This window comes from Dermacentor albipictus, chromosome 5 (genome assembly GCF_038994185.2).
Source record: "Dermacentor albipictus isolate Rhodes 1998 colony chromosome 5, USDA_Dalb.pri_finalv2, whole genome shotgun sequence".
Taxonomy (NCBI): Eukaryota; Metazoa; Arthropoda; class Arachnida; order Ixodida; family Ixodidae; genus Dermacentor; species Dermacentor albipictus.
In genome coordinates, this window is record NC_091825.1 from 4809768 (window position 1) to 4832437 (window position 22670).

Genomic DNA, 22670 nt, shown 5'->3' on the forward strand with positions numbered 1-22670 from the left:
CCTATTTTCCTACCCATCTTTGTAGGCTGGAGGAAGTGTTACAGTGCCTAACTGCCGCCGGCCCTTCTGCTCAACCTGAAGAAATGCAACTTTGGTGCAAGTCAGCTCACCATCTTTGACCATGTAGTATCTAAACACGAAATTCTTCCTGACGCCGCCAAGCTCCGCACAGTTGCTTATTTTCCCAAACCTTCCTCTGTAAGAGAACTTCGCAGCTTCCTTGGCCTGTGTTCTTATTTCTCTACTTCATTCAGAATTTTTCGTCCATTATCGCTCCCTTGAATCAGCATCTACAGATCGACTACACCTGGTCGTCCGCTTGTGACGATGCCGTCCAAGCATTGTCTCCTGACCTCACCACCTATACTGCGTCACTTCTATTTGACAGCTCCTACCGAAGTACACACCGACGGCAGCAGTGTTGGATTCAGCGCTGTGCTCGCGCAGCGCAAATCTGGATTCGACGAGTACGTCGTTGCATACGCAAGCTGCACCCTCATGAAAGCCAAGAAGAATTATTCCGTTACAGTGAAGAAATACTTGGCCATAATCTGGGCACTTGGTAAACGTGCCCCTTCAACGTGATTACAGACCACCATGCACTTTGTTGGCTGTCCACATTGAAGGACCCCTCAAGTCGATTAGCTCGCTGGGCTTTGTGGTTGCGAGATTTCAACGTGCGTGTTGTGTACAGGTCTGGCCTCCGCCACACCGATGCCGATGCGTTTTCCCATTCGCCCATCTCAACCGAAAGCAATGGCTGCCTCTCTGCCGTTGACCAAGTACTTTCATTCCCAGCAGGCTGCAACATGGCTTCAGAGCAACGCAAGGGTGCCTGGATTAGTGCTCTTATCTGCTCCCTTTCAAGCCAGTCGACTGTTCCTTCACCTTCTCGAGCTTTGCGCCATCAAGCATCTAACTTTGAAATTTGGGATGTACTTCTCTATCGCCGGAATTACGTCTCTGACATCCGCAGGTGGTTGCTGGTCATACCTCAACATCTTCGTGGTGAAATATGTTCTGCCTCCCATACTGGCCCACAGTGTGCACATGCAGGTGTCTTCAATATGTACACCCGGCTTCACTCCAGGTTTTATTGGCATGGCATGTACACCTTTGTGTGCAAGTACATTCGGTCGTGCCCTCAGTGCCAACACCGCAAGGTTCCTGCTCAGCCTGTCTCTGGTTCACTCCAGCCAATCCCATGTCCTGCCAGGCCCACCGATCGCAATGGCATTGACCTGTATGGACCCCTTCCGAGCACGGCTTCCGGAAACTGCTCGATAGTCGTCGCCGTCGACCATTTGATGCGATATGCAGAAACAGCTGCTCTGCCTGCTGCCATCGCTCGTGATATAGCATCTTTCCTCCTGAAAAAACTTTACTCTCTGTCACGGTGCACCTTGCGCACTTCTGAGTGATAAGAGGACATGTCTACCTCTTTGAAGTCGTAAACGCGCTCCTTGCTGAGTGTCGCATTGTCCATCGCACATCCACCACCTAACATCCTCAAACTAATGGTCTGACGGAAAGAATTAGCCGCACCCTTGGTGACATGCTCTCCAAATACGTCACCTCTGATCCCACTGATTGGGACCTCATTTTGCCATTGATCATGTTCGCCTACAACACTGCACCACAGGTGACCACAAACTTCTCCCCATTCTTCCCCTTGTATGGAAGCGAACCTTCGACTACATCCGACACCATTCTTCCGTACAGACCCGACTCATCCGAATGCCCATTTCTGAAGCTGGTCGCCGCGCAAAGGAATGCCGTCAGCTCGCCTGTTCCTTTATGGCCGTCGACCAATGGCAACAAAAATCTCGACGTGACGATGATCACCTGCACTTTCTTCCGGACTCCCTTGCGTGGCTTTGGGTTCCTGCCATTCCTGCTGGACTCTCATCCAAGCTCTGTCACGCCACCTACGGACCAATGCTGTCGTGGTTGTGAAATGGGTCCACGTACAACGCCTGCAGCCACATTACGACCCCATGATTCTATGTTCAGTATGAGTCGTCAGGATGGCTCTTTTTCGTATGGGGGGCGAATGCAGCCACATCGCCAGTTGCCCAGGAGGCGCGAGCTCGAGATTGCCTGAGCTGCTCTGGTTGAGACAGGCTGCCTGCTGCTCTCTTGTACTGTATGCATATAAGAATTATATATATATATATATATATATATATATATATATATATATATATATATATATATATATATATGTGTGTGTATATATTGTAAAAGGGGGTTTATTCGGCTCGTAGAGCAGCAGCGACAAACTCAGCACCAGAAGGTAGGGCGCAGCCAGCGAACGAACTGCGTACGTGCCACGCGATCGCAACGGGGCTTTCAGCCTGCCGATCTTCTTCGTCACAATCAGCCCTGGAATTGAAGTGTACCCATCCTGGCTACCTAGGAAGAGGTGGGCGGATCGTAATACTGCTTCAGCCGGTCAATGTGCATAGTCTCTCGGCCCCGCAACGCAGATCGGAAGATGGCGATAAGGGTTCGACCACATAGTTCACTGGTGACGTTTATGCGACCACGCGGTAGGGCCCATGGTACTTTGGGAGGAGCTTAGACGAAAGGCCAGGAGCAGCAACAGGCGGGACCCAAAGCCACACAAGTGAGTCGACGGGGAAGGGGGTGAGGGGCAGGATTGAGGTGATGGCGTTCTTTTTGGCGGCACGGTTGAGCAGACGCCAAAGAACAGGCCAGTTGTCGGCATTTCTCGGCGTGCTGAGCAACCGCAGAAACAGGTGAGCTTCAGCAGGGTCCGGCCGGTGCGGGAGAACCGTATCAATGGTGCTGGAGGGATGGCGGCCGTAAAGCAGAAATAATGGTGAGAATCCGGTAGTGGCTTGAGAGGCAGTGTTATATGCGTAAGTGACGAACGGAAGTACAAGGTCCCAGTTGGAGTGGTCAGATGCAACATACATTGATAGCATGTCACCAAGAGTTCTGTTGAATCGTGCTGTTAAGCCACTGGTCTGTGGATGATAAGCAGTAGCAGTGCGGTGATTAATTTGGCATTCAGATAGGAGTAACTACAGGACATCCGAGAGGAATACGTGGCCCCGATCGCTGATCAGTTCACGAGGTGCGCCATGGAGGAGAACGAAGTTGTTGAGAATGAACGAGGCGATGACTTTTGCTGATGCGGCAGGCAAGGCGGCGGTTTCAGCATACAGTGTCAAATGATCTACGGCGACAACAATCCATCCATTGCCAATGCCAGTAGATGGAAGAGGCCGGTATAAATTAATGCCGACACGGTCTAATGGCTGAGCTGGGCAGGGAAGTGGTTGGAGAGGTGCGGTGGAGAGATGCGGGACACATTTGCGTCGCTGACAGGCAATGCAGGAGCGTACGTATTTGTGGACGAAGGTGTACATCCCTCGCCAATAATATTGTAGGCGAAGCCATGTGCAAGTTTTTGACACTCCGCCGTGACCTCACTGCAGGTCAGAATGAAAAGTGGAGCAGAACTCTTGTCGTAGGTGGCGAGGCACTACTAAGAGCCATTTGGGGCTGTCATTATGGTAGTTGTGGCGGTATAAAAGCCTGTCCCGGATTGTGAAATGCTGCACCTGTCGGCGTAACGCTCGAGGTGCCGAAGTTGCCGGAGGATTTGACAAAAAGTCGAATATCATGACGATCTATGGGTCTTTTCGTTGCTCCGACGCCATGTCCAGGATGTCAAGTGGTGAGACGTCATGTCTGTCGGTAGAAGTGCTGCTGTCTGAAGTAACTGGGGAGCGCGAGAGGGCATTGGCGTCAGCGTGTTTGCACCCAGAGCGATAGACAACATGGATATCATATTCCCGGATTCAGAGGGCCCACCGAGCGAGGCAGCCCGATGGGTCTTTTAGGTTGGACAACCAGCAAAGAGAGTGATGATCCGTCACCACGTCAAAGCGTCGACTGCAGAGATATGGACGAAATTTTTGAAGAGCCCATACGATAGCCAGGCACTCTTTTTCTGTTAGTGAGTAATTGGCCTCAGGTTTCGTGAGGGCACGACTGGCATAGGCGACTCCGTATTCAGCCTTAGTGTTTTTGCGTTGTGCGAGCACGGCACCAAGGCCGACACCACTGGCGTCTGTGTGAAGTTCTGTAGGTGCGCTTGGATCAAAATGGCGCAAGATTGGCGGAGACAGGAGTAGGTGACGAAGACTCGTAAAGGCATCATCAGAGGCTTCCGACCAAGCAGAAAGTTCATTGTCGCCTTGGAGAAGTTGGTTTAAAAGTGCAATCACAGTAGCGAAATTGCGAACAAAACATCGAAAATAAGAGCATAGGCCAATGAAGCTGCATAGTGCTTTCAAGTTAGTGGGCTTCGGAAATTCGGATACGGCGCAAAGTTTATCAGGATAAGGAAGAATGCCTTCTTTGGAGACAACGTGGCCTAATATAGTCAGTTTTCGAGCTGTAAATCGGCACTTTTTTAAGTTAAGCTGGAGACCAGCATTCCGGAGACAGGTCAAAACTTGATGTAAACGCCGAAGATGGGTTGGAAAATCAGGGGAAAAGACGACAACGTCGTCGAGGTAGCAGAGGCAAGTATGCCACTTCAGGCCGCATAGGATGCCGTCCATCATGCGTTCGAAGGTGGCTGTATTGTATCAGACACAGATGCGCTCTGCATGTGCCTTGGCCAGCATGCTATCTGTAACACGTGACTGTTATCATGCAGCCGGCGGTACACTATATATGTTGGGAAGCAATCCCAAATAAACGTTCTTCTTCTGGTTGCTTTCACGCTGCGTGTTCCTTGTTGGACGCCGGAACATGGTGTCAGAAGTGGAATTGCCCTCACGTATGCAGTAACACGCTGGTGAAAGAGGCATTGCTGTGCACTGGCACGATGGATTTATTGAAGCTGCCGCAGCCGCTAGTGCTGTCCGGTAGCCCAACGAAGAACTGGAGCCTCTTGAAGGAGCGGTTCGAGCTGTTCCTGCTGGCCACCAAGCCACTGAAAGAACCACGGACACCGGGAGCTAAGACCGCACTGTTGCTCACCGTGGCCGGAGAGGACGCCCTAGAGGTATTCAACAATTTTTTGTTCTCGAAGAACGAAAACAAGGAAGATTATGAAACAGCTACTAAGAAGTTTGAGGAGTACTGCAAGCAGCAGCAGAACGAAGTGTACGAACGGTATGTCTTCCGCTCAAGAACACAAGTTGAGGGCGAGCCATTCGAACATTTTTCACAGGAGTTGAAGAGACTTGCACGAAGTTGCAATTTTGGAAGCCTAAGTGACGCCATGGTCAGGGACCAGATTGTCTTTGGAACAAAGAATGCGAAGTTGCACGAAAAGATGCTGAAAATGAAGGACCTTACGTTACTGAAGGTGGAGGAAATTTGCAGAACTGATGCCTAAGTGACGCCATGGTCATGATGTGTGGTTTTTTGTGGCGCAAGGGCCAGGTTTGGCCAAAGAGCGCCATGACAAGTGTTAATGTTGACGGTGTATTATGAAGATGTGACTTGGCTGTAGAGTGGCCTAAAAATATTCGCTGTAAAGTGCGTAAAATCTACGTACTATAAAATTATGGCGATGACTAATGAATACTATGTACATTAAAATCCATCGTAAAAGAATGATGCAAAATAGAAAATATATAAGATTCTAAAATTCACTAGAGCACCACTGCCTCGTTAGAGCCCTTGAGACACAAGGGCCTAGAGGCATGTGCTACATAAAAGAAATTTTCACAGCGGCATCCTCTGGAAAGAGGAGACGCTATGAGTGTGTGGGGCTTATAACATGTAATACAACATCTTTCAGGAAGCCCAGGACTGCGCTGGAGTCAAACAGCGGTTCTGGGCCTAGTAACATTACTGGATGAAGGGGGATGCGCTGCCGATATGCTAAGGGAAAATGCTTCTTTCTTTCATGTTCGGCTTCCCGACACTCCAGGAGGACGTGGAGGACGGTCAGCCTCTCCCCGCATCTACCACAGGTTGGAGGCTCATTTCCGGTGAGTAAAAAGTTATGTGTGCCAAATGTGTGTCCTATTCTTAGACGACAGAATAGGACATCTGTCCGGCGTGATTTTGTTACTGAAGGCCAGAATCCTAACTGTGGCTTTATCACGTGGAGCTTATTATTTGTTTCCGCGTCCCATAGCCGTTGCCACTGGTTCCGTAGTTTCCTCCGTAAGAAGGGCTTCAGGTCTGTGACAGGAACTGCAGCGGTGGGATTAGCAGAATGCGATGTAACTGACGTGGCCATCTGGTCCGCAAGAACGTTACCTTCGATGCCCCTATGACCTGGCACCCAGCATATGATGACATGCTGATTACCTATATACGCTTTACACAGAGCAGAATAAAGTTCGTTAATTACTGGATTTTTGTGGTTAGAGAAAGCCATCAAGGCCTTCACAACACTAAGGGAATCCGTATATATGACTGCTTTCTGGAGTTTTGATTTCCTTATGTGCTTCACAGCCGACAGTAGTGCGTAAGCCTCAGCCGTAAAGATACTAGTTTCCGCATGCAGTACATCGGTTTCCGAGAAGGATGGCCCGACGGCTGCATAGGACACCCCGTCGTGTGACTTCGATGACGCCATGGTCAGGGACCAGATTGTCTTTGGAACAAAGAATGCGAAGTTGCGCGAAAAGATGCTGAAAATGAAGGACCTTACGTTACTGAAGGTGGAGGAAATTTGCAAAACTGAAGAGGTATGCGCCGAGCAAAACAATGTATGGGCTCAAGCGGAGAAGCAAGTAGCACAAATCAAAATGCGCCAGCAGGGCAAATGTTCAGCTTGTGAACAATCTGTAAAAGGTTCGGAGCATGACGAGGCTCTACGAGAACAGGAAGTGGCTCAGATCAAAGCACGCAGGCAGTTCAACTGTTCTAAGTGTAACCGCTTCCACGAACGTGGCAGATGCCCAGCATTCGGCAAAACATGCTTTCGGTGCCGTGGCATTGACCACTTCTCGACCTGTTGCAGAAAAGGTTCTCAAGTGAGTGAAGTACGTGACGAGCAGGAAGGGTTCGAAACCCTCGACGTCAGCACGGGCAACAGAGCCGATTGGGTCGTCTAAGCGAAAGTGGCTTCCCAACTAGTGTCTCTGAAAGTAGACACAAGCTCGCAAGCGAATTTGTTGCCTTACTCCGTTTTTGAAAGACTCAAAGCGAAGTCTGCTTTAAGAGCAAGCCCCTCCGTCCTCCACTCATACACCGGCGCCGTTATGAAGCACATCGGGGTCGCTACGCTACAAGTGGCTGTAAACGACCGAAGTGGGCATTTCAACTTCTTCATTTTAAAGAAGAGCAGCCAAGCCATTCTTGGGCTGTCTGCAAGCGAAGCATTAGGACTAGCGTCTCGTTCTGTCAACGCTGTGCACACGAACAGCACTGACCAACTCGTCAAGAAATTTCCCGAGCTGTTTCAGGGCATCGGCTGTCTAGCACGGCAGTACCACATGGTTCTGCGGGAGGATGCAACACCACCAGTGGTCCTGCCGGTGCGACGGGTGCCCTTGGCGTTGCTCGAGCCCCTGCGAGAAGAGCTGGATAGGATGGAACATGCTGGAATTGTGGCCAAAGTCAGCGAACCGACGGACTGTGTGAGCCCGTTTGTTGCAGCATGCAAAAAGGATGGGAAACTGCGCATATGCATGGACCCGAGGCGAATTAACGAGCGCCTAAAGCGAGAGCATTATAAAATGCCGCGACGAGAAGACACTGAGGCTGAGCTTGCCGGTGCCGCTTTTTTTCTCTCGCATCGACGCATACTCGGGCTTCCATCAAATCCCCTTAGATGAGGCTACGTCGAAGGTGTGCACAATTGGAACGCCTTTTGGATGCTACCGTTTTTTAAGACTTCCCTTCTGCATTGCTTCGGCGCCTGAAGTTTTCCAGAGAACTATGAATGAAATATTCGACCATGCTCCAGGGGTGCGAATCTATATTGATGACACACTGATATGGGGGAGCACAAGGGAACAGCACGATACTCGCCTCCGCACAGTCTTGCAACTAGCTAAAAAGGCCGGCCTAACGCTCAACGCGGGGAAATGCAAATTCGGCCTGACCGAAATTGACTTCTTGGGTGATGTCGTAAACAAAGACGGAATAAGACCTAGCCCCGCAATGACCGCACCATTAAGTGAAATGCCTCAGCCAAAGGACAAAGCCAATGTTCACAGAATGATCGAGGTCATGAACTATTTCGGAAAATACATACCGCATCTGGTGGAAAGGACGACGCTCCTACGAAGCCTGATTAAAAAAGACAACGTTTTTGAATGGTCCGAAAACCACTCCAAAGAATGGCAAGCTGTCTGCGACATAATGAGCAGTCCACCTATGCTAGCCATTTTCGATCCTGCTAGGGAGACGAAGGTCGTTGCAGATGCTTCCAAAAATGGGATTGGTTCTGCCCTTCTTCAGAATTATGGTGGTAGTTGGCGGACGGTCGCCTATGCATCACGCACAATGACTGAGGCTGAACAAAGATACGCGCAAATAGAGAAAGAAACGATGGCCATTACTTTCGGTTGTGAGAAATTTTTTCATTTCGTTTACGGCCGCAAGTTTGTAATTGAGACCGACCACAGAACACTCTTAGCAATTGCTTTGAAAGCCATTGGCGACATGCCACCAAGACTGCAACGGTTTTTTCTGTGCTTGCTAAGGTACGATTACGTCCTTCACTTTGTCCCAGGCAAACAACTGTTCCTGGCCGATATGCTATCAAGGTCATCGTCGGCCGTTCCAAGCGACAGATGACTTCACTGATGACGTTGATGTCCATGCAGTGAGCGTGATGTCTGAGCTAGTAAGCAAGAAAATGTTCGATCGACTGGCAGAAGCGACAGCCGCTGACCCAGACTTGCAGACAGCGTTGCGGCAACTAAGGAATGGAGAAGAAATTGAAGGGTGGAGGAAACCATTCGGTCCTGAGTTATTAGAAGTCAAGGGCATTGTTATGAAGGGTACCAAAGTTGTCATCCCAAAGGCTATGAGAGCTGAAATACTCGGTCGCATTCATGAAGGTCACTTCGGCATAAATAAGTGCAAAGCGAGAGCCCGTCACTTAGTTTTTTGGCCGCGACTGGATACGGACATTGAAAACATGGTCAAGACCTGTTCTGTTGGTCAAAAATACGCGTACAAACAACAAACCGAACCAGTGGTGCTTAGGCTGATCCCAGACCATGCCTGATACAAAGTAGGTGTTGACATTTTTACGTACGGCGGAAACTCCTACCTGTGCGTGTTTAACGCGTTTTCAAACTGTCTTGAAGTCGAAAAGCTAATCGACACGACGTGCACTGTCATTGCTACACTCAGCTCAATTTTTGCAAGGTATGGAATTCCGTTGGAATCTGCACTGACAACGGTCCTCAGTTTTCATCTCATCAATTTTCTTTGTTCACATCCAGATACGAATTCAAGCATGTGACGTCGAGTCTGAGATTCCTACGGTCCAATGGCCTCGGCGAGAAAGGAGTCCAAATTGTGAAAAGAATAATGAAGAAGACTGGCGAGCTCAACGAAAGCTTCTGGTGGGTCTACTCGGCTATCGCTCGACTCCTCTGGCCAAAGGCCGGTCCCCTGGAGAACTCCTCCAAGGCAGGAAGTCACGCACTCGGTTACCAGACTTCGTGTCATGCTCCAGTCAACTGACGTCTCGGCGCCAACCCCGCAGCCAAAGGCCATCCAAAGGGAAAAAACTGCCAGCACTCAAGAAAGATGCAGTTGTACGAGTACGAGGAGATGCATGGGACTGCAAAGCTCGAGTCATAGGCCTGGTGGCACCAAGGTCTTATCGCGTCCTTACAGAGGACAACAAGGTGCTTCGACGTAACCGACAACATTTTCTAGCCACACGTGAGCCAGTCCGGCGCGACTTAACGGAAGATGACTCTGAGAGTGAAGACATTTCCGAGGAAAACGCAGGAGCACCACAGTCTATAACACAGCCCACGCAAGCCCAGGAAAACGCTGGAGTATCGCAGCCTACAACCCAGCCCACCCAATATGTGCCAAGGCGGTCTACCCGACAAAAGCGACAGCCCAGTCGTCTTCACTACGACCACGATTTCCACCAAGTGCGCCTTATTGTGCTCGCAGACTTTTAAATATTCCACTGAGGAAGATGTATTGTATCAGACGCGCATGCACTATACGTACATGTGCCCAGGTCAGCATGCTATCTGTAACACGTGGCTGTTATCATGCAGCCACCGGTACACTATATATGTTGGGAAGCAATCCCTAATAAACACTCTTCTTCTGGTTGCTTTCATGCTGCGTGTTCCTTGTTGGACGCCGGAACAGTGGCGGGCAAATTGCACAGACAGAACGGCATTACACTGAATTCATACAAGCCGTCTGGTGTTACAAACGCGGTTTTTGAACAGTCAGCGTTAGCCATGGGCACCTGCCAGCAGCCACAGCGGAGATCTAAGGAGGAAAAAAACTCCGCTCCTTGCAAACAGTCAAGTGCGTCGTCAATACGTGGCAACAGGTATACATCCTTTCGGGTAATCTTGTTAAGCCTTCAATAATTGACGCAAAATCATATGGTGCCGTCTTTCTTATTAACTCGGATGACTGGTGATGACCAAGGACTACAAGAAGGCTGGATGACACCGCGATTGAGCATATCGTTCACCTGGTCATTGATAACGCGTCTTTCAGTCGCCGATACCCAGTAGGGACGCTGTCGAATTGGTGCATGGCTCCCAGTGTCGATAGTGTGCAAAACAGTCGATGTGCGGCCAAGTAATAATAATAATAACCTTTATTTTTTCCATCAACGTGATGGGGGAGGTAAGGGAGAAAAAGCTGTAACAGACAGCTTGACTAGTTCCTCCCCCCCAAAGAAAAAAAAATAAAACACATTCCATAAATGCAGACAGTTTAGCTATCGACAGCAAAAAACATTTTTTGATTGTACAAAAATAATACGTATAACTACAAGCATCTTTGCGGCGTATAAATATGCACATTCCCAAACATGTGAACATGTAACTGCAGTAATGGCATTATGTTTACAGGAAACTGCTGGAAGACATATGTAAACAGCATACACACAACAACGGCTTATTAACATCTGCATAATGGTATATCACGAACATTCGTCACTACATTTCACAATGAAAAAAGAAAGAGTTCAGGAAGCACGTCGGAAGACAAAAAGAAATTTGATATGCATACCAATTATACATACGAGAACAATGTTCAAGGAAATACAGCTGAGGCAGAAAAGAACAATTTTAATTGCTGTTTTGATGTATGTTCTATTTGTATAGCGTGTCTGTGACAAAAATTTAATAATTCTGGCAGTTTTCTTTTCATCATTTGCTGTCCATAGGTAGTTCTACACGTCTCTACGTTCCAAAGTTCCCTACTACGTGTATCGTATAAAGGAGCTTTCTTTGACAGAGAAGCTAAAGCTGAGAGAAAGTTTACGTTTTCTTTCACATCCTTAAACACAGACGGTATGGATACATGTGAGTAATTTTCATATTTTCCAGCTTTTCAAACAAAGGCACAGACGGATGATCTCGAGGAACACCGAGAACATGTCGCAACATTCTTTTTTGCATTGTAAGAATTTTGCGTAAGTTTGTAACAGCCGTAGTTCCCCAAACTAAATGTGCACAATTAATATGAGAGTGAAATAAAGTAAAGGATAACCTGCACAGGCAGCATCTCTTTATTAATGTGCGTAGCTCCTACGACACTTGAAATCTTAGAAACAACATGTTCTACGTGGTCTTCCCACGTTAAGTTCTTGTTGAACACAACGCCAAGAGTTTTGAATGCGCGGAGTATTTCTATTTTTGAATCGCCCAACAAAAGATCTGTATTTATAAAAACGCTCTTATTCCTTGGACGGAAAAGTATGGCTTTCGTCTTGGCCGTGTTTATTTTTAATGCATTAGCGCTTGACCACTCATTGAAACGCGATAGGAAGCTATTTGCTTCAGAAATTAACTCATTGGGACATGCAGCTGAGAAAAGCATAGTCGTGTCATCGGCATAAATGATATGTTTAACGTTCGGATTAATAAATATATAGTCATTCAAACAGATATTAAATAAAAGTGGTGCAAGGATACTTCCCTGAGGTACTCCTGATGTTATTGTTTTTTTTATCGGAAGAGAAACCATTGAGGTAGACATACTGTTGTCGATTTTCTAAATAAGATGCTAAAAGTGCTAGTGCATTACCACGGATTCCATATGTATCTAACTTTTTGAGTAAGATTGAATGTGTAAGAAAATCGAACGCTTTTGTGAATTCTACAAAAACACCCAAGGCTACTTCTTTTTTTTTTCAAAAGGGTTTAAAATAAATTCTTTCTGCTCCAGCAAAGCCTATTCCGTCGACCTGTGTTTACGGAAGCCAAATTGTGACTGGGAAAGTATATCATATTTATCTCAGAAATTCATTATTTTTGCATAAATTACTTTTTCCAACCCTTTAGAAAAAATAGGGAGTATGGACACGGGTCTGTAGTTTCCGATGTCAGTCTTATCGCCTTTTTTATAGAGCACTGTCACCCTAGCAACCTGCAATCGTTTTGGAAACACTCCCTGTAAAAAACACAGATTAAATATGTGCGTTAGGCACGGTGAAATTAGTTCTATTACATGTTTGACAGGTGCAACTTTTATACCGTCTGCGTCGCTGCTTTTACTGTTATTTAGTCCTCGGAACGCCGAAATAACATCAGGCTCTATTACAGGACTAAAAAAAGGGATTCCTGGCTTTTAGTTCTAATATAATCGAGTGCTCCTTCAGTCGGACGTTCTACTTTAATATCAACAAAGTATTTGTTAAATTCATCCGCTAAACGAGCGCCTGTGATCTCTTCATTGTTACGTTCAATCTTTGTAACAAAGCTAAAGTTTTTGTGGCGATTTAGAACTGTATTTAGTTTTTCCCATATTTCGTTTGTCTTTCCTGCAGAACTCTGAAAGAAATTGCAAATGTAGTCATTTCTGGCACCTCTAATCTCCTTCGTTAATTTATTGCGGAATACTTTAAACGTCTTTAGTATATCCGGGTCGCGTGTAGCCATGAATTTTGCATACAATTTATCTCTAACGTCAATCTGTCTGAGAAGTTGTTTCGTAATCCATGGCTTACGTATCTTCTTTGGCTTCGAAAAGACTTTTTTGGGAAAACATTTATCGTATACATCTAAAAACAGACTCAGAAAGATATTAAATGCACTTTCAGCATAATACGCCAATCTACACCAGAAATTTGTAATTTGAAAATTTCCATATTCGTTGAGGAAAAGTCTTGAAAGTATTGTTGTGTGGGTTTCGTTTTACGCATATGCTTATCTAAACACATATATATAGCGAAGTGATCACTTATATGTGTGTACATAATTCCAGCCTTCATATTAGATGCATGCAAGTTGGTTATAAACATATCAAGCAACGAAGATGTGGGAGTAATTCTGGTAGGCTTATTAATTACATTCATACATCCATAGGCTTTAATTAATTGCTCAAATTCCCGTTTTGCGGGCAGATCTCCAAGCATATTAATGTTAAAATCTCCGCCGATGATTAGAGATAGCTTATTTTCATTTGCAAAAGTAAACAAACAATCTAGAAATACCAAGAAGTTTTGCACATTTCCGCTCGGAGGCCGGTATATTACGCTTAATAGTTTTTTGTCGACAGTCAAACATAAAATTTCATAGTCTTCATGCACGCGAGAAAAATTCGGCACTTGGTCACAGACAAGATGTTTCTTCACCATCATTGCCACACCTCCTCCACGAGAGGTAGTTCGGTTCACCAAATAGGTGTTGTAGGAGGGTAAGCATAATGCATTAGCTTCTTCTGTGTACGAAGTCTCCGTAAGCATAATGATGTCAAAAGCAAAATCAAGCTTGCTGAACAAAATTTCGAACTGAGCGGATTTTTTCTTAGCTGACTGGGCATTGAGGTGAAACAGCTTAAGTGAACTGGCATAGTCCAGACCACAAACATCTTTAAATTCGGATGGTGTAATGTAATCTTTTGTATGAAGCCATAATAGGGAAAAGAAAAAAAAACTTAAGTCTATTTAACCTTGGCTAAGTCTTCCTTGCATTTTACATGATGTACTGTTATTCCATCTTTCTGGCGGACGAAAACTTTGCCCTTACGATGCCAGGTGTATTTGAAATCGTGCACTTTAGCCCATTGCCTGGTTACCTCAAGCAATACCCTGCTGTGTTTCGTCAAGTTTTCCTGAATGTAGCAGCTCATTTTTGACTGGTTGAGTTCTGTTTCTTTTCGTAAAAACTGAGCCTTCAAATCCTGTCTTGTAAAATGTGCTATGATACCTGGTATCTTATCTTTAGGTGCTGGAAGTCTGTGCAAAGCGACAATGTCGTATTTAGTTATTTCTGAAATGTGAAGCTCGGCTGCCACCTCATTGATTTTTGACAATAAGTCTTCGTTTTCACTGACGGGTATGCCATGGAACTCGAGATTTAGTTTTCTGCTTTGCCATTCAAGGTTGTTTAGATCTTGAGTTATCTGTCGTTTTTCAGTTGCGCGGTCTTGAAATTCAATTGATTCGACTCGTTTTTTTAGCTGCGATATTTCTTTGTCATGATTGCGCATGTGTACCAGAACTTCATCATATTTGTCTGACATCACTTCCACTGCGTGCTCAATTTTTTCTACTGTGTCCTTTAATGTCATGAGGCTTTCTAGTTTTGCATGAATACCTTGAAGCACAATCGCTATGTCTGCATCCTGTTCTTTTTTGTTTTGTTGCTTTGGCTACCTCTCGGCTTAGCCATCTTACATGTTTGGCAAAGCCAACCCTTCCGCCATGCTTTGCTTTTTGATTTGTAAGTTCATTCAGCTACCCCTGAGCAGTTACCGAAATGGTATATGAAGGAACATTCTCCGCACACCAGCCCTTTTTCACAACTTCCTTTACAACCAGGACATGCATCGTCGTCTGAAAGTGGAGTGGCATGTTTGCAAGGAAAACAAACCCACATAAAAAGAAAAGCAGGAATACTACAATGGCAGCCGCAGTGGCGACAAGAACAAGAGGCAACTAAGTACAACCTACAGAAAACTGGATTCCAACTAACCTGCAATTTGCAGAACAGAGGTTTAGCGCTTGTCGACACGCCGCTGCTGCTACCAAGAATGGTAGGACATCGCCTCCGGTGCTCTTCTTATACTTGGTAGCGTCCAATGCTGGGCGTCGCTTCTGTCGGTGCTCGCTTAACACGTGTCCGGTTGAACATGACGATAGTGCAGCAGATAGCAGGCTCTTCCCAGTCCGATGATGCCGTCATTGGAAATCGGCAGCTTGCTCTGGTGTTCCGTAGTGCTTCAACGATGCTCCGTAAATGCCTGCAATTTGCAGAACAGAGGTTTAGCGCTTGTCGACACGCCGCTACTGCTGCCAAGAATGTTGCTTGACAGTCAAAAGATGACGAGAAGCCTCAGAGCAAGTGAAGAAGTTCTTCGCGCTGCGTCGTCGTAAGGTCACTGGCAATGGCTGGTGTAAAAGAACGCGGCAGTGACTGAGGAGGCGATGCCTCGAGAGCAGCAAGATAAGTGGAGTCGTCAATCGTGTCAAATATTGAAGATGAGGTCAGGGGCTCTGCTCTGCCAAGGCTTTCACGGCAGCGTAAAGTAATTGGTTCAGCCGAAGGGTTTGAGACGCACATGAGAGAGGCACCAGCTTTGAACTCCAAGACGGCGAACGGCAGCGGTAGTGAACGGCGGCGAACTAAGAGTTCGGACGGAGCGAAAAGTACTGTGCCGTCATCTACAGATTCGCAAGAGATACTGGCTTTCACGGCAGCGTAAAGTAATTGGTTCAGCCGAAGGGTTTGAGACGCACATGAGAGAGGCACCAGCTTTGAACTCCAAGACGGCGAACGGCAGCGGTAGTGAACGGCGGCGAACTAAGAGTTCAGACGGAGCGAAAAGTACTGTGCCGTCATCTACAGATTCGCAAGAGATACTGACAAGAGTGGAAGACCAGGCAGGTATAGCGGTGTCTTCTGAAACAGCGATTTTGCGACAATGGTCCTTATGGCCAGTGATAATATCAGTCGAAAACTGAAACAGCTTGATTTCAACGCGGGCGCAGTCAATGACCGCATGATGTGTGGAGAGAAAGTCCCAACCTAATATGACGTCGTGTGAACATGATGGCAACACGATGAATTCTATGATATAGAGGACCCCCTGAATTACGACACGAGCTCGACGTGCTGCGCGTTCGCAGTTCGAAGAGACAGTCCAGAAAGCGTCGTCGTCACTTTTCCTATCTTGCGGCAAATACGGGCATCTATCGCTGAAAGTCCAGCGCCGGTGTCGACAAGTGCTAGTGTCAAGGTTCCTTCTATTGCGACTTCAATATCGTTCTTCGGGGAAATGTGAGGCCTTATACATTTTGCTGGCACCGCAGTTCTTGCCTCCTGAACTGCGATATTTAGTTTTCCTGGCGCAAAGGGCTCCGCCGCCAGTGCATGGGGGAAAGTGAGCAGCGGCGAGGAGAAGGTGAACGGCGAGCGGCGGAGCATGCGGTGTCGACGGCAGAAGGAGATTCAAAGGCGTCCAAATAGTTGCGGCGTTGTTGGAAACGTGGCACATACGGACGCACATTGTTCGGGACGTTCGGTGTAAGCAGGCGACAGTGACGTGTCACGTGTCCAGCACGGCCACAATAAAAACAAATCGGACAGTTGTCTTCCGTGCGCCAATGGTCTTGAGATCGTGCATAGTGCACCAATGGACGGACTGGAGGGCATACAGGTGGGCGCAAAGGTGGGCGAAGGGGGCCGTAGGTCTGTGGCGCAGGCCTCATCACGACTTTGGCGTACGTCAGGGGAGCGGCCTTCAAAGCCTGCTGAAGAAAAGGCGAAATGTGGTCGGCTACCTGCTCCTTGATGACCGATTGGAGAGGGGGCGCCAACGGAGTACTCGGCTGGCCGTGTGCAAGTGGAATCAAGGAAAGCTGACGAGCCACCTCTTCACGGACGAACTCCTTGATCTGTAGCAGCAGCGAAGTGTTTTCCAGGGAGAGCTCCTGGCCAAGCTCGACATAGAAGCGGCCTGAGGTGTAGATTGGCGGGTGGCTATGCGTTGCTTGCGCAGTTCGTCGAAGCTTTGACACAGACTGACGAGTTCAGACTGTCGAGGGATTTTTCGCCAACAGCATCTGGAAGGCGTCGTTTTCAATGCCTTTTAAGATATGGCGGATCTTCTCGGCATCATCCATTGCGACGTCAACGCGGTTGCAGAGGTCGACAACATCATCTATATAGCTGATAAATGTCTCCCCGCACTGTTGCGCACGGCCATGCAAACGTTGCTCGGCGCGAAGCTTGCGAACCGCCGGGCGCCCAAATACCTCTGTCATGTTAGTCTTGAAGGCCGTCCACGTCGTCAGATCACGTTCGTGGTTGCGGTGTCACACGCTGGCGACACCGCTCAAATAAAACGACATGAAATTAAGTTTTTTGGTGTCATCCCAGTGGTTGTGGATGCTCACCCGGTCGTAGTTAGCGAGCCAGACTTCTACGTCATGGTCTTCGGTACCACTGAAGATGGGTGGGTCGCGTTGCCGCAACGGGCCGGGGCAGACCAGGGTAGTCACCGGGGCAGCGGGTGCTGGTTGTGATGGTCCTTCTTCCGGCATTATGAAGACGGGCTGCAGTGTCCGATTACGAAGTTCCAGAATTCTTGTGGTACCCAGCAGCTCCACCAATTGTAAAGGGAGGTTTATTCAGCTCATAGAGCAGCAGCGACAAACTCAGCACCAGCAGGTAGGGCGCAGCCAGTGAACGAACTGGGTACGTGCCATGCGATGGCAACGGGGCTTTTCAGCCTGCCGATCTTCGTCACTATACACACACACACACACATATATTATATATATATATATATATATATATATATATATATATATATATATATATATATATATATATATATATATATATATATTGACACGTGTACTTATCTTTATCGCGCAACCACGTTTCGCCCCTTAACAACTGTAATCGCAGAGCGAGGGACGCGCCTGCATGCATCCGACGTTTCTGGAAAGTTATCGACGCTTCTATCCGCGTGTCTGTTGTCGCCGAACCTTGTGTTATCAGATTTCATCGCGTGACACGAATGGTGTAGAACTTTGTGGAAGACACGCGGGTCCCATCAGTTAATCTGGAACATTCGACGACTGATCTATAAAAGCCGATGCGCTTGACCCACTGATCAGATTTTCGACGATCGCCGAGCGTGTTCGCCGCTTTCGTTGTGCTATAAGTGTAGCCTGTTTTGTGGGCACAGGTTCGCCCAATAAAAGCTAGTTTTGTATTCCACCGTACTGCTTCTTTCGTCACCGTCACTACCACGTGACAATATATACACACACACACATATGTAAACACCAACTAGCCCGATTTTTACTGAAAAAATCGGCAATCGTCACTTTTAGGGTATGGGACATTTTGCAAGGACGACCCACATGCGATTGAATGAACACACATGGTTACTGTTTTTTGTCCATCTGATGTTTCTAAATACAGCCGATCTTGTCAGTTTTGTGAAATGCAGATCAAGAAAGTTTTGCTGCAGTGCCACACACGTGTTGACGTAGTTGGAGCAGTTGTGCCAGCGAGCTAGCTAAATGCTATGGCTGTGGTGTGCTGGGAAGTGGAAATGCTATGCTTCGTTGTTTATGCTATGCCCCATTTAAAGAAACAAATTCACCTCTGCCAAGACCCCAGCTAGGCCCGGCTTTAATACACTCACCATCCTGCGAGACATTCTTCCACTCCGGGTTGGGGAAGTCATACTGCCCAGCTCGAATGCGCTTCTTCATGCCAGGAGAAATGGCCAGGCCATGGTTGCTGTAGAATGGTGGGAATCCACACAGCCTGCACAGCATGGTTTAAACATATATTAATGACAATAACATAAGAATTGTGCTTTTCCAGCAGGAGTAAGAAATTACAATGGAAATATTATTATTAACCATAGAAACACTACAGAAAAAAGTAAATGCAGATACTGCTACACTTTTTCCCATGTTTACCATGCACCAATTTCTACACTAAAATGCTTCTTTGGTAGAACACCATATCGAATGAGTTTCTTACAATTATACATTAGGCTCTTGTTTTATTGGGAAAATTACCCAGTCACTGGAGGACAGCGAGCACAGTACCTGTTTTAACTTTATTCGCATTTCTGTTTCCGAAGACGACATCAGCTCATCCACGCTAAAAAGTGCCAGCTGCTGACACTAAGGGATCGGTCAACAGGTTTGTGCACCTAGTTGTGCTTTTGTCCAAAAAAGGTGCTTAAAGAAGAAGAGAAAAGAGAGAGCTACAGGGAAATCCGGCTCATATTATTTTCAATGAGGAAAACGATGTCGTCCCGATCTCGTAATGAGAAGAACCCAACTATCTATCCTTGTTGCTTGTCACTTCCCAAGGCACTAAATGGTCGCTTTGTTTCAATGAGCTACTACCTGTTCTTTCACAGCAGCATGGTCCTCTTTGACTTTCTCCACACTAGCACTAATAAGTCAGGAAACCCCTTCTGAATCATCTACAGGCCCCACCAAACATGGTGGGACATTGCACTGTGAAGCAATGCAATGGAATAGGACGTGAAGAATTAAGAGACGCATGAAGCACACACTATTAACTGTTTGGTGACCAATGCCCTGAAGCGGACAAGCAACATGTGCTTGTTGTGATGCCATACATTCGTGGAATCTCGCACAAAATAAAACAGATTGTCACCAAAAACCAAGTTGGTGCTATCAGCACACATCAAGCTGAAGAAAATGTGTGCCAGAATAAACAAAAGAAGCTTTAGGAAAGTCAACGTGTCGTGTGACACACAAATGAAAGCATGCAGACCGCACGAGACATGTGGTCTACAGCATTCGTCTGTCTTGTGGGTAGATGTATGTCGGGCAGAAAAGTCGGTGTCTGAAATATGACAACACAATCATGTCTGCAAAACATAACTGGCATATAGAAACCTCACTGCTTGAGGTGTGCTGGCCAGCAGCAACATCAAAGAACTACCATTCCCACCATGCAGAACAAACAAATGCACCGAGAAATAACAGAAGCATTCCACATTGCATTGCAATCAAATAGGACATGTGTTCGTGCACCCACTGCAGCACTAGGTGACAAAAAAAATCAAACTTCTGAAAAAGGAAATTAACATGCACTCAACTTGCTGCAGATAGGAAATTCCATGTGACTGTGCATCTTTCTTACCACTGTCGTTGTTACTGAACAGTCTACACTTCATGCATAGCTTAATTCTTTAGGTCCTTGTCCATAGTATTGCTTCCCAGTACGGTGTTCCATCACGTCACAGAACCTACTGGCCTGCTACAGCCCCCATTATTGGACCCCACCAAAGTTCGCTTCTGATGAAGGGGCATTGCCACCTTCCACACAGGTGCAATTTAGATGATGCCCTAGTCGACATTGATTGTTAGTGCCACAGTATACGAACACATCTGAGTGTAACAAGATTGCCGACTTACGGCAACAGCTGCAAACCAACCGACTGCTTGGAATAGTAAAATTTGCGATGACCTTTTTAGTGTTTTGCGCGACGTATCTCAAGTAGTTATTTGCAGTGAGACCAGTAAAAAATGTAGCAAATTTGCTTGTAATGTGCGATGCACAACACCGGCAGTGCCGTATATATTCTTACTATCCACCCACTGCACTGTACTGCAGCAGCGAAAAAAACATGATCGCAAAGGGCAAAACAAAACGAGAGGGGAAAAAATTGTTTGAAGAGATGGCCCACAGACAGGCGGTGCAATTCGTTCATCCATGGAGCTGCTCCATCATTTCAAATCTCTTTCTCTCCCTTAGGAGGACATCCAGAAGACTGCTACTGTCACATTCTGTGGGCTTTTTCAGTTTCTTTGTATCTTTTCTGGCCGACATTATGCAGCACGAAGCTTTCACTGCTTCATTGATGTGATCCTTTGCAGCCTCCCTTATGTTTTTACTTATGTGGACGACATCCTTGTCACTAGCTCATCACAAACTGAGCGCCTTCATCATCTATGCCTTGTTTTTGAACGTTTCGCCAAACATGAGCTCATTGCGAACGCTGAGAATTGTAAACTTGGCATGGCTTTTCTGGAGTTCATGGACCACCTGGTCAACAACACTTGCATTCATCTCGTTCCTGAAAAAGTGAAAGCAATTACACTTTCTTCACCCAGAACCCTTACATCAGCTGCACCATTTTCTTGGTTTGTTGAGCTACTACTGCAGGCTCCTAGCAGGTTGTGCTGCTGCCGTGAAGCCTCTGGAAAACTTTCTCTGTTCAACATGCGCCCTTGCCTGAACTGATGAAACCTATGGTTCTTTGACTCTTTTCCTACCATGGGGACAATGGGTGCTTTTTGTAGGTTAGGCCAGATTCCTTTCTTCTGGAAAATCCTGCACTAAATATTTTATGTATTAGATAAACAAAAAGCAAAATGAATGCACTTTTCATGCATAAAAGTTTTATTAATGAGATGTATACAATGAGTAATGAGATGTGTGTATTAATCAGATGGATATAACTTGCCAAAATTAAGATTGTGGGACAAAATTGAACAAAGTTTGTAAGTACACGTTTCCATCTATTAATAAAAATATGTACGCAAAATTAGGAGATATACAAGATGTGTTGCCATCTAATTGGCACTACCTCTGAAAAAATCAACATTTTTCATTGAAATGGTATTCCACTACGAAAATTGAAGTGCAAGCACTACAGTTTGCCATGCCGGGCTGCAGCCACCAATGTTCCAGGTGGCTTGCTCCATTGTCGGTCTCAGATTCATAGTCCGATGAAGAGGTAACATCTTTAGACTTGCTGCTGCTCGATCCATGGATACAGTCAGCCACAAATGCACTGGAATTGCAAGATCTGCAATCATTCGAAGCACGCATGCCGCTCCCGGAGGCGGCCATTTTTGCGTTCTGCTTTGACGATCGCCAACTTCGGAGCGCATTCAAAAATGACTGCCTGGAGGAAAAAGGCAAACTGCTTAGAAAACAAAAGAATAGTTTTCCTTCTTCACATTCGATAGTGCAGTGTGTCCGTGAGCAGCGCGGAAAGTCTTGAAACTGGCATTTCAAACCATGGTTAGCGAGCTAACGATGCCGAAGGGGCGCGGTATGGAAAGAGTTAAGCCCATTAAGGAACATCTTTCTGCTGCTGCCTTCTCAGTCCACACGAAGCGTGATGTCCCAACGAGTATCATGGTTGACGCTTCAGGTTCTGCAGCTTACTGATGACCACTGCAAACTTCTGGGTTTCTGTTCTAAGAAACTAACATCAATGAAGCCAGGGCACAGCACTTTTGACAGACCGCTTCTTCGTGGCATACCTTATGGTCAAGTATTTCCGTCACTCCTTGGAAGAACACACATTCATCATTTTCATAGACCACAAGCTCCTGAGCAACGCTAGTGCACTTTTTCACCCACCTATGTGCACCTCCTACATGAGCCCAACCGCACAAGCCACTGCTCATCCGTCACCTATGGGACAGCACACATACATTTCACCACTTTGAGTACACTAGCCGCATTTGCAAGACACCGTACACCAGCCTGCATCTTATTGCAAGGGGGAATAAGACC

General features: G+C 46.6%; 1 protein-coding gene across 2 annotated transcripts in view; it reads right to left on the reverse strand.

The window, feature by feature from the left end:
- Positions 1-22670, reverse strand: part of MAPk-Ak2 (MAP kinase-activated protein kinase 2) — a 472971-nt gene that overhangs the window by 205210 nt on the left and 245091 nt on the right. Inside the window, exons 7-8 of one of the 2 annotated variants that reach the window (XM_065450686.2) lie at positions 18790-18914; positions 15186-15369 (exon numbers count right to left, since the gene is read on the reverse strand). In XM_065450686.2, coding sequence (XP_065306758.1) covers positions 15308-15369; positions 18790-18914 — 187 coding nt within the window. In that variant the 3' untranslated portion in view covers positions 15186-15307. Of the gene's footprint in view, positions 1-15185; positions 15370-18789; positions 18915-22670 lie in introns of those variants that run through there. The other variant, XM_065450685.2, reaches the window with a different exon arrangement.